Here is a 12,438-nt window from a genome sequence, read left to right on the forward strand (position 1 = left end):
CAGTGGCTGCTGCCAGAAGGATGCTGTGCTGTATAAAGAGAGGCGTAGCCAGTAAAAGGAAAAAGATGTTGATGCCCGTGTACAGGTCATTGGTAAGGCCCCACTTGGAGTATTGTGTTCAGTTTTGGAGACCGTATCTGGCGAAGGACGTAAGAAGACTTGAAGCGGTCCAGAGGAGGGCGACGAAAATGATAGGAGGCTAGATGCCCTGAATATGTATACCCTAGAGGAAAGGAGAGACAGGGGAGATATGAGTCAGACATTCAAATACTTGAAGGGTATTAACGTAGAACAAAATATTTTCCAGGGAAAGGAAAATGGTAAAACCAGAGGACATAATTTGAGGTTAAGGGGTGGTAGATTCAAAGGCAATGTTAGGAAATTCTACTTTACGGAGAGGGTGGTGGATGCCTAGAATGCGCTCCCGAGAGAGGTGGTGGAGAGGAAAACGGTGACTGAGTTCAAAGAAGCATGGGATGAACACAGAGGATCTAGAATCTGAAAATAATATTAAACATTGAACTAAGGCCAGTACTGGACAGACTTGCACGGTCTGTGTTTGTATATGGCCATTTGGGGGAGGATGGGCTGGAGAGGACTTCAATGGCTGGGAGGGTTTAGATGGGATGGAGTAGGTTTTAATGGAGATTTCGTCAGTTGGAGCCCAAGCACAGTACCGGGTAGATCTTTGGATTCTTGCCCAGAAATAGCTAAGAAGAAAAAATTTAAATTGAATCAGGTTGGGTAGACTGGATGGACCATTCGGGTCTTTATCTGCCATCATCTACTATGTTACTATCTGGCACCAGATCAGACTGCATGTTATTACTGCAGGGAAGGGTGAAGAGAAAGTGGTGGTGGACTCGGGGGACGGGACAGTTGTGAGGAATGAAGAGGAAGTGGCGCTGGTTCCATTGGTGAGGGAAGGAAAAAGGTGGGAAGAAATTCAGTCCCAAGTAAGATTAGCCTATGGGCCGGTGACATCACAGGCACAGGTGTTTGGCACCCTTTAACGCTGGTTCCCTTGGCCAGAGCCTCACCTGGTCCATAGGTTGAACTGACCCTACCATACTAAATTAGTCCAATGGTCCATCAAGCTCAGTATCCTGCTTCCAACAGTAGCCAATCCAGATCACAAGTATCTGGCAGAAACCCAAATAGTAGCAACATTCCATGCTACTGATCCTAAGGTGAGTATACCTGGCTTTGCTACTGATGGGCACCTTTGGTCGTACTTTTGAAAGTTCAGAATGCATGTACATTTTAATAACATGGGAAATTACAAAAAGCATTTAGGGAATAATTTATTTCTTATGGAAAAAAAAATACACCCAAGAACAGAACAAACAAGTATTTTAGCTTCCCTACCCCACCCATTTGAAATGACCTAATAAAATGCTGATAGGCTGTAATTTTCAACTCAAAAATAAAAGTATAAAACTATTTGGGAACAAATACAAATATTTAATCTTTGATAAGGTGAGATTTTTCAGCTCGAAGCATAAATCAGATGAAAGCAATTCAGGAGTACAATGTAAAGAACATAAAGGAGGACTGATTCATCATAGGTTATTCTTATGATACCAAGAGCATTTATATGGGTGAACTTGGAAGGGCACAGTCCCATTCATTTTTACCTCAGGCCCACTCAAAGTCTGGTGGCCAATCAAGTGCTGCTTTTTTCTTTAGCTCCACCTTCAGTTCCTCCAGTCATAGCCAGATAGAAAATTGTTACATTATGGCATATTTCCTCCATCCCACTTCCACCAGGACCAGAACCTGCTCCTCGCCCTTGATCCTCCAAACATATTTCCCTGGCAGCGATGAAACCAGACTGTCTCCAGTTAGCTTGAGGGCCTGTCCTCTGATGCTATTTCCTGTTGATGTGTGGGTGAGGTATGGCAGAAGGAAGGCCCTCAGACTGGCCAGAGGCAGCCAGGCCTCATCACTGCCAGTGAAAAACATACAGGTTTAGATGGCTGAGGGCAAGGCAGAGGATGCTGGAGTCAGGCCAGGTCAAGTCAAGGCAGGAGAGAGATATGAAATACTTACAGCCTCTCACTTCCTGGAGGAGGAAGTAAGATAGAGACACTGGACCTGTGAGGTGAGGGAAGGAGAGAGAAAGATACCGAGTGCTCACCCATGTTGACTCTGGTTCCACCCAAAATGTCAGGTCTAACTAAACTACTGAAGGGCACCTTTGGTAAATCAGGTTCCGGGTCTTTATTCATAGTTATGTAACATATACTTTGTTGCTTCTCTATAAAGGTGAAGTGACAGACCTCACGTTAGTTTCCTGCAGGTTGGGAGTCTTAATGAGATCTACAAGAGGCGTCTCCTCTTTGATAGCCTGTAGGAAGAAATTCTTAGTTTATTAAAATATTAATGTTCAAAAATAGATACACAGATAAAATCCTACGCAAATTATAAAATAACTATGATTCACAAGTATCTCCAGAGAATCTGATTGTCATTATAAATTCTTATGTATCCTTTGATCATATTTTATGAGTGCATATTCTCAGCCTAATTCTCTAAAAAGTACAAAAATATTTCATGCAAAAATTTGGGTATGCTCCCAATTTGTGCACTCAGTTTTAATTGAATGAGGCAATTATCACTAATTGGGATCTTAAACAATTATTGATGCTAATTGTAATTAAAATTTACTTTTGTATTTTTAGGCATGGGATCCGCATTAAAAATTTATATGCAGTTCCAAAAATGGGGCATGGTCCTGGGAAAGTCATGGGCAGATCAGAGGTGATCCTGCAATTTATGTGCACAATTATAGAATAAGGGAACGGTTCTATACCTAATTTAGACGTAAGGACTTACACCAAATTTCAGTTGTTATAAATGGCTGCGTCTAATGTTAGGCACAATTCCCACTGCCAAGCGATATTCTAACTTTGAGCGCCGTTTATAGATTTGCACCGAGTACCATTTTTTCTGCAATGATTTTTTTTAGGTACCATTTATAGTCTAGCTTTCTAGAAGTAATTTATAATGTTTTTAATGTATAAAGCCTGTTTTAAACACAATTTTTCATACACTTGTATAGATGAAAAAGTTCATATAATTAAATGTGCTAAAATGATCATATACACTTGTACCATGACTAGGCATTCCTGTAGTTTGGGTGGATTAGGTACATGCAGAGAGTATATGCACACAATGAACATTACAACGACCGGAAATCCTGTGCTAAATCTATATAAAATAAAATCTCTTCTTTGGAGAAAGTGTAAATTTGTGGGTGATACCTATTTTATAAGGACACATAAATGTCTATGCTGTTTTAAAAAATAGGCTTAAAACTGGTGCTTTTGTTGGACTTTTCACATAGGGCCTACCTATAAAATGATCTCATTTTCCTATACCAGGGGGAGGCAATTCCGGTCCTCGAGAGCTGGAGCCAGGTCAGTTTTCAGGATATCCACAATGACTATGCATGAGATGGATTTGCATGCACTGCCTCCTTAAGATGCAAATCTATCTCATGCATATTTATTGTGGATATCCTGAAAACCTGACCTGGCTCCGGCTCTCGAGGACCGAAATTGCCTACCCCTGCCCTATACAATCAAAGGACATTGAAATGAAATGACATCACGTCATAGAACACACCATAATACTTTGTTCTTTGCTCAGTTAGGCATAAAACATTCTGAAACAAATAGTTATTACACCACAGGCAGGAATTAGAATGTATTCTCCTTTTATCCTTTCCTCTCCTATTCTTAATATGATGGCATTTCCTTCTACTCATTTTTAAGCTGTAATAAATCATAACTGTATAAACATGATTGTCTCTCAATGGTCGATATTGTAAATTTTTAAAAAGAGTTCTAAGAACAACACATATTTCTTTGTAGGCCAGCCCTTCCGCCATATTAATTTAGTTGGGTTTTCTTCTCTTAAAAACACATATCTTTGGCTGCTTTGCAACTTAAATAGTGAACTTAAGTATTATCCAGCACTAACAATATGAAGCACTGGGCAGACTGGTTAGGCCATACTGTCTTTCTGCTGTTTTTCGTTTGTGAATGTTAGCATGCTTGAGTGTCCTGAACATCCACAAAGTCTATGTAAAACATAGCACTCTATTTCTCCTAATATTAGTTTTAACATAGAAACAGTATTAAAGATAATCATACATTTACTTTATTTTTTTGCTTGGAATACATGAACTTGTTGCACACTGGCATTTTAAATCAGAGGGGACTTTGGGTTAATCTGCTGGAGAAACTCATGTTTCTCCTTTTTGAGCCTCATAGCAGCATGAGCAGTAAGAAAAGATTAGGTTCTTACCTCAGTAATCTTCTTGTGAAAAGGAATGAGTCTTGAACCAGTAGGTTATTCTCCTTTAATTGACATTGTGCATAAGACGTCATCTACATTTTTTGGCTCTACCTCCTGCATTCCTGGGCTGTGCTATAGCTCCACAGTTTGTACCAAAGCAGTTGAAAACCAGTATAAGTGGAGTAGGAAAAACAGAAGGGGTACAGGGACTTCCCTGACAACGCCAAATCTGTTTTGCTCTATAATGATTACAATAAACAAATCAATAGCTTAAAACAAGATAGAAACAGACAAACCACCTACCTGAGTGCACTAACACTTATGAAATACTTACAGCCTCTCACTTGCCTCTTTGCAATATTTATTTATTTTATTTTTATTTATTATTTATATTCCGCATATCCTACAATTCTATGCGGATTACAAATTATTCATGTACTCAAATATTTTCCTATCTGTTCCGGTGGGCTCACACTCTAATGTACCTAGGGCATTAAGTGACTTGCTCAGGGTCACAAGGAGCAGTGCGGTTTGAAATAACGGCTAAAGTGGAGAGCGGCCGCACGATACTTTAAGTCCTAGATTTCAAATGTACGGACTTTAATGCTATGGGAGAGTACCTGAAGAAAAAGCTGTTAGGATGGGAGGACATAAGAGAAGTGGAAAGACAGTGGTCTAAGCTGAAAGGAGCGATAAAAATGGCTACGGACCTTTATGTGAAGAAAATCAATAAAAACAAGAGAAAAAGGAAACCGATATGGTTCTCCAACCTAATGGCTGAGAAAATAAAGGCGAAAGAGTTAGCGTTCGTGAAATATTAAAAAAAACCCCAAGAAGAGGAGAGCAGAAAGGACTACAGGGTGAAAATGAAAGAAGCCGAGAGATACGTCTGGCGAAAGCACAGGCGGAAGAACAAATGGCTAAAAATGTAAAAAAGGGAGACAAAAATTTTTTCAGATATATTAGTGAAAGGAGGAAGATGAAAAATGGAATTGCTAGGCTAAAAGATACTGGGAACCAATATGTGTAAAGTGATGAGGAGAAAGCGAATGTGCTAAACAAATACTTCTGTTCTGTGTTCACAGAAGAAAATCCTGGAGAAGGACCGAGATTGTCTAGCAAAGTTACACGAGAAAATGGAGTAGATTCTGCGCCATTCACGGAGGTGGGTGTTTATGAGCAACTTGAAAAACTGAAGGTGGACAAAGCAATGGGACCAGACGGGATCCATCCCAGGATACTAAGGGAGCTCAGAGAGGTTCTGGCGAGTCCTATTAAAGACTTGTTTCAACAAATCTCTGGAGACAGGAGTGATTCCTGGGGATTGGAGGAGAGCGGATGTGGTCCCTATTCATAAAAGTGGTCACAGGGATGAAGCAGGAAACTACAGGCCGGTGAGCCTCACTTCAGTTGTTGGAAAAATAGTTGAAGTTTTGCTGAAAGAAACGATAGTATACTTCCTTGAATCTAATGGGTTACAGGATCCGTGGCAACATGGCTTTACAAAAGGTAAATCGTGCCAAACGAACCTGATTGAATTTTTTGATTGGGTGACCAGAGAGCTGGATCAAGGACATATGCTAGATGTAATTTACTTGGATTTCAGCAAAGCCTTTGATACGGTTCCTCATAGGAGGATGTTGAACAAACTTGAAGGGCTGAAGTTAGGACCCAAAGTGGTGAACTGGGTCAGAAACTGGCTGTCGGACAGACGCCAGAGGGTGGTGGTTAATGCAAGTCGCTCGAAGGAAGGAAAGGTGAGTAGTGGAGTCCCTCAGGGATCAGTGCTGGGGCCAATCTACAGAACCATGGTGAGACCTCACCTGGAATACTGTGTGCAATTTTGGAGACCACACTACCGAAAAGATGTGCTTCGAGCTGAATCGGTCCAGCGAATGGCCACTAGAATGGTCTCCGGACTCAAGAGTCTCCCATACGAGGAAAGACTGGATAAACTGCAGCTCTACACTCTTGAGGAGCGTAGAGAAAGGGGAGACATGATTGAGACGTTTAAGTACATCACAGGTCGTGTCGAGGCGGAAAGCGATATATTCTTCCCTAAGGGTCCCTCGGTCACAAGGGGGCACCTGTTCAAACTCAGAGGAGGGAAATTTAATGGTGACACCAGGAAGTATTTCTTTACAGAAAGGGTGGTGGATCAGTGGAACAAACTTCCGGTGCAAGTGGTCAAGGCCACCAGTGTACTCGACTTTAAAAACAAATGGGACATCCACGTGGGATCCTTACGGGGGTCGAGCTAGGGAACTGGGTCATTAGCACTCAGACTTGATGGGGTGGGTCAGAAGAGTGGGCAGACTTGATGGGCTGTAGCCCTTTTCTGCCGTCATCTTTCTATGTTTCTAATATGTTTGTGAGTGACATTGCTGAAGGGTTAGAAGGAAAAGTGTGCCTTCCTGCAGATGATACCAAGATTTGTAACAGAGTAGACACCGAAGAGGGAGTGGAAAATATGAAAAAGGATCTGCAAAAGTTAGAGGAATGGTCTAATGCCTGGCAACTAAAATTCAATGCAAAGAAATGCAGAGTAATACATTTGGGGATTAATAATAGGAAGGAACCGTATATGCTGGGAGGAGAGAAGCTGATATGCACGGACGGGGAGAGGGACCTTGGGGTGATAGTGTCCAAAGATCTAAAGGTGAAAAAACAGTGTGACAAGGCAATGGCTGCTGCCAGAAGGATGCTGTGCTGTATAAAGAGAGGCGTAGCCAGTAAAAGGAAGAAGATGTTGATGCCCGTGTACAGGTCATTGGTAAGGCCCCACTTGGAGTATTGTGTTCAATTTTGGAGACTGTATCTGGCGAAGGACATAAGAAGACTTGAGGCGGTCCAGAGGAGGGCGACGAAAATGATAGGAGGCTTGCGCCAGAAGACGTATGAGGAGAGACTGGAAGCCCTGAATATGTATACCCTAGAGGAAAGGAGAAACAGGGGAGATATGATTCAGACATTCAAATACTTGAAGGGTATTAACGTAGAACAAAATCTTTTTCAAAAAAAGGAAAATGGTAAAACCAGAGGACATAATTTGAGGTTGAGGGGTGGTAGATTCAAAGGCAATGTTAGGAAATTCTACTTTACGGAGAGGGTGGAATGCGCTCCCGAGAGAGGTGGTGGAGAGTAAAACTGTGACTGAGTTCAAAGAAGCGTGGGATGAACACAAAGGATCTAGAATCATAAAATAAGATTAAATATTGAACTAAGGCCAGTACTGGGCAGACTTGCACGGTCTGTGTCTGTATATGGCCGTTTGGTGGAGGATGGGCTGGGGAGGGCTTCAATGGCTGGGAGGGTGTAGATGGGCTGGAGTAAGTCTTAACAGAGATTTCGGCAGTAGGAACCCAAGCACAGTACAGGGTAAAGCTTTGGATTCTTGCCCAGAAATAGCTAAGAAGAAAAAAATTAAAAAATTTTTAATTGAATCAGGTTGGGCAGACTGGATGGACCATTCGGGTCTTTATCTGCCATCATCTACTATGTTACTATGTATGTTACTATGTATGAACCCACAACCACTGGTGCTGTAGCTCTAACCACTGCACCACACACTCCCCAATGTATGTCATCATTCTTCAGATGTGTCTGACAGTAGAGACCCAAAACATCTGAAAATACAAACTAGACCAAATCAGTAAGCAGGCTAAGAGAAATCTGATAGGGTAAGACGTCAAGACTCATGACATGTGTCTTTCTGTAGAAAGAAGATTGAGGTAAGAGAACCTAATCTTCCCTTTTAGTGCAAAAGGCACACAAGTCTTGAACAAGTGGGACATACCAAAGCAGTCCCTGAGCCTAGGGCAGGGCAGATGAGCATGTTGCAAGCACCAAGGACCCAAAAGCAGCATCCAGTCATGCCACCATATCCACCTGTAGAGTAGACACCTACAAAATCTCCTCGGGTGGCATTGTCTGTGATTCCGCTCATGAAGAAACCACACTCCTCATACAGTGTGCTCTCAAAGAAATCAGTGTTGCTCACCATATCTGATATACGCTGAAGAAATCACTATACTAAACCATCTTGAAATGGAAATCTTAAAAGTTGATTTCCCCAGGCAGCAAGGACTCAGTAGTACAAAAAGATAATCTGAGAGAGAAAATTCATCCGTTACCTTGAGGTAATTAACTGCTCTCCAATTATCTACTGTATTTCCCCGAAATTAAGACACTGTCTTATATTAATTTTGGGCCCAAAAAAGGTACTAGGTCTTATTTTCGGGGTATTTTTTTCCATGGACTGTACAATGACTATCTCTCTATTCCTCTCCTCCACCCCAATTCTTCCTATTCCCTTTCTCTCCCCCACATGTGCAATATCTTTCCTCCCCTCTCACCCATCCCCTTGTGCAATGTCTTTCTATCCCTCCCTCCCATCCCCCTGTGCAGCAGAACCTTTGCAGCTTGTATCCCTCCCTCCCATCCCTTGTGCAGCAGAACCCTTGCAGTTTGTATCCCTCCCTCCCCCGCCCCCCTTCCATCTCTCCCGCCAACCGCGAGACCGAAATACTGTACCTTGTAACAAACGGCAGCATCGCAACAATGTAGACAGGCTGCTTCTCGGCCTTCTCCTGCCCAGGCGTGTGTGCCGCGTTGCTGATGATATCATTAGTGATGCAGCAGAGGAATACCTAGGCAGGAAAAGGCCGCAAAGCAGCCTGTCTACATTGCTGCGACGCTGCTGTTTGTTACAATGTACAGTATTTCAGTCTTGCAGTCGGCGGGAGAGATGGACGGGTCAGCAGGGGGATTGGCGGGGGGGGGGGGGAGCGCTGCTTCCGGTGACCATGGCTTATTTTCAGGGGTAGGGTTTATATTAAGACCTACCCTGAAAATCATGCTAGGCCTTATTTTTGGGGTAGGTCTTATTTTCGGGGAAACACAGTAGCAATGCCAGGACCTTGTCCTTTTTCTTCAAACTCTTGGAATGGAACAGAGGTAGCTAGACTTCCTGATTTATGTGGAAAGCTGAGACTACTTTTGGTAGAAAGGAAGATGCTGTGCATAACAAGACCCCTGCCTCTGTAAACTGGATGAAACGTTTTCTGCACGATAGAGCCTGCAGCTCCGAGAACCTTCTCGCTACGGCAATAGCTATCAGAAAAACCATCCTAAAGGTAAGATCCATAACGATGCCTCTTGCAAAGGCTTGTACAGGGCCTTGGTGAGAGTATGCAACACAATGTTAAGGTTTCTAAGATGGGAACTGCTATCGTACAGAAGGATGTAGCTGGATAGCTCTCTTTAAAGCTCAAGAGGCCTGCCACCTATACTTTGAAGGAACTAACTGCCAGGCCTTTTTCTAGTCCTTCCTCAAGAAATGTTAGGACCACTAACAACGGGGCATTGAAAGACTCCACATCCTGCTTAGCAGGAGTAGCAGCTAGGTCTGTAAGGGTCCAAGCTTTAATTTCCTCAAGGATTCTATAATGACTTCAAGCTAAGTTGCTGGTTTAAAAAGATGGCACACCATTAAGTCTTTTCCCTGGTCCAGGGATGCTACAGACTCCTGACTGGTGGTCTCCAGCTGAGAATCCTCCAAAACAGAAGACTCACTGTGAGGGAGTAAAGGCATAACTCTGACCCCCATGGCCTCCCAGTCCTTTTCTGAATGAACCTCTGATTCTTGCAGACACATCTTCATTGGGAAAACCTCAGCTTGTGATGGTAACTCCCCTCTTCGCAGGCACCAAAATGGTCCCAGACAGTGGAAGTCAACCCCGTTAAACTAGATGGGCATCAAACAGACTCACAAAATCAGGAGTAAAGCCCTGAATAGGATGCCCAGAGGACCCCTGCAGGGACTCATCTTGTTTCCTTGTATGCTTGTTTCCTTATGTGCTTCACTGAAGACACAAGAGTCACGAATCAAGGGCTCTATGGGGAATTTCTGACCCAAAAAAACAAGCCACCTGTGACTCCATCACCCTAGATGGATCAGAATGGGTTAAGACCAGCGCTTCTGCCCCTCTCACATGCCCCAAGGCAGATGGAAAATAGACACTCCTCAGCTAGCCATCCAGCACAGATCTGGCATGAATCAGGGTAAAACAGCCTGAGGAGTCCATTTCTATTAATTTTAATCCAAATCAAGAAGTTTAGAGGCAGAGGCTTTTAAAATCAAATCAGGAAATCCACGATGGACGCCACAGCAGCATTTTGGCGCCAAAAAATGGCTCGGGAGATCTACACCAAAGTTCAAAAAATTCAGAAAAGGGGTTTTTGGAGGTGAGGGATGCTAAATGTAGCCCCAGAAGCACCCAAAACTGAAATTAGAGAGCTTCAACATCTCTCATTAACAGCAATATACTGTACTCACAGTTGTGCTGGTGCAGTACCTGTTTCAGCTGAATCAACAGCTGGGATATGGAGAAAAATATTGCCTCAGACAAGCATGTAAAAATGATTCAGATGCTTGTTTCTTCAGGCTGCCAGTCAGACCCTGAGAACCCTAAATCCCCACAGCATTACACATGACTCGGGGCGGGGGGGGGGGGGGGGGATCCAGCTGGCACCTGAAAAAGTCCTCAGGATTGACATGGGGCCACACAGACTGCGCTCAGGTTCTGGGAGTACCAAGAGCGAGCCTTGCTACCAGGGGAACAGACTCCAAGCCACCCAAAAAAGACTGCTAAAGCAGGTCAGACAGGCAGATGCCCTGTAAAAGGGTTGCCCCTCAGTAGCATAGTGAGGGTAGGTGGCACTTCCCAGCTTCTTCCCTGCCACACTCATGCCCTCCCTTCCCCTGGTACCTCTTTAAATCTTCATCAGCATGAGCAGCTTCTCCAGCCTGCTGCTCACACTGGCGCTGGTTTTCCCTCTGATGTCCCTTCCTGGCCCCACAACTCGGAAGTGATTTCAGATGGGAGCCAGGCCAGCTGGTGAAGATTGAAAGAGGTTCTGGGATATGGGGAAGGAAGGGCGTGAATGTGGCATGGGGGGCAGAGCACTGCCAGTGCCACCACCAAATGATGCACGGGCTGGTCTGCCCCTCCTTACTATGCCACTAATTGTCCTCCCAGCTACAGGCTTCTGACCCTGAGAATCTGTGTCTTATCCCAGGCACAGGTGCCCCAGTAACACTGGGGACCCCTAAAGCACCAAGAAGCCTCAGAATCCAGATAAACACCTGAAAATAATAAAATAGAATCAGAGCAGTTAAGAAAGACACCTTCTAACTCACATGTAAAAGGGAAAATTGAGGATCTACAGCCCAGGGATGTAGGAGGCGGAGCCGAAAAATATAGATGATGCTTTCTACACAACTCTCAATTAAAGGAGAATAACCCACTGGTTCAAGATTCATAAGCCTTTTGCATTAGAAATATTTTGTTATGTCTGCAACTGAAGCAGTAATCCCTCACCCCATAAAATATATTTAAATTACACACCTGTGCTCCCACTCTGAAGGCAGCATCTATTTGGGCTTTGAGAATATTGCATTTTGTGTGATCAGGTACAGAAGAGGGAGACACTGGTGGATGAAGGCTCTTTTCTGGAACTTTTTTCTCTTCACCCTGTCATTAAAATAAGTTTAACAAATTAAACAAACTTTTAGTTCTAGTCATTGGACTATAGTCATTTAAGAAGTGCACAGCTCCTGGCTGAGAATTTTAAAAAGATTCCTCTGTCAGCACTGCAATGAAATTCTAGATTACCATGAACTGATTATATTAGGAGAGGTGACCCGAGACTGAAAAGCCTATTGGTTCTTATGTTGTACAAAATTTATTAGGATTTATCACCTTTTTAAAGATATTCACCCAAGGTGGTACACAGCAAATACAAATAAACCGGACATGGGTAATAAACAACCACAGCAGTGAAGCATTCAACAGGTACACATTATGGCATAAAATGCTACTTACAATGTCAGTACAATATATTAAAAAAATCTTAATAGTATAGGAGTAATGGGAAGTGAAACACAGGACAGAGAGACTAACAGGAATTAGAAAGAAGCTAAGAGTACAGACAGAAAAGACGCATGCAGCTATCTCAGCTACTGTAGAATATACGTGGCAAACAAGTCCTGCTATAGTACGATTTCGTATGTTAAATATCATGAAAGAGAGTATGCTTACTTAGGGATCTCAAATCCCAGTTAACCCAAAC

The 12,438-nt window shown here is 43.1% G+C and overlaps 1 protein-coding gene across 2 annotated transcripts in view; it reads right to left on the reverse strand.

Moving 5' to 3' along the window:
* Nucleotides 1-12,438, reverse strand: part of EPB41L4B (erythrocyte membrane protein band 4.1 like 4B) — a 449,748-nt gene that overhangs the window by 68,637 nt on the left and 368,673 nt on the right. For both annotated transcript variants that reach the window (XM_033930624.1, XM_033930625.1), the window contains 2 exons: nucleotides 11,715-11,840; nucleotides 2,283-2,350 (listed from right to left, as the gene is read on the reverse strand). In XM_033930624.1, the coding sequence (XP_033786515.1) occupies nucleotides 2,283-2,350; nucleotides 11,715-11,840 (194 nt within the window). The remainder of the gene's footprint in view (nucleotides 1-2,282; nucleotides 2,351-11,714; nucleotides 11,841-12,438) is intronic.

This window comes from Geotrypetes seraphini, chromosome 2 (assembly GCF_902459505.1).
Source record: "Geotrypetes seraphini chromosome 2, aGeoSer1.1, whole genome shotgun sequence".
NCBI classification, from domain to species: domain Eukaryota; kingdom Metazoa; phylum Chordata; class Amphibia; order Gymnophiona; family Dermophiidae; genus Geotrypetes; species Geotrypetes seraphini.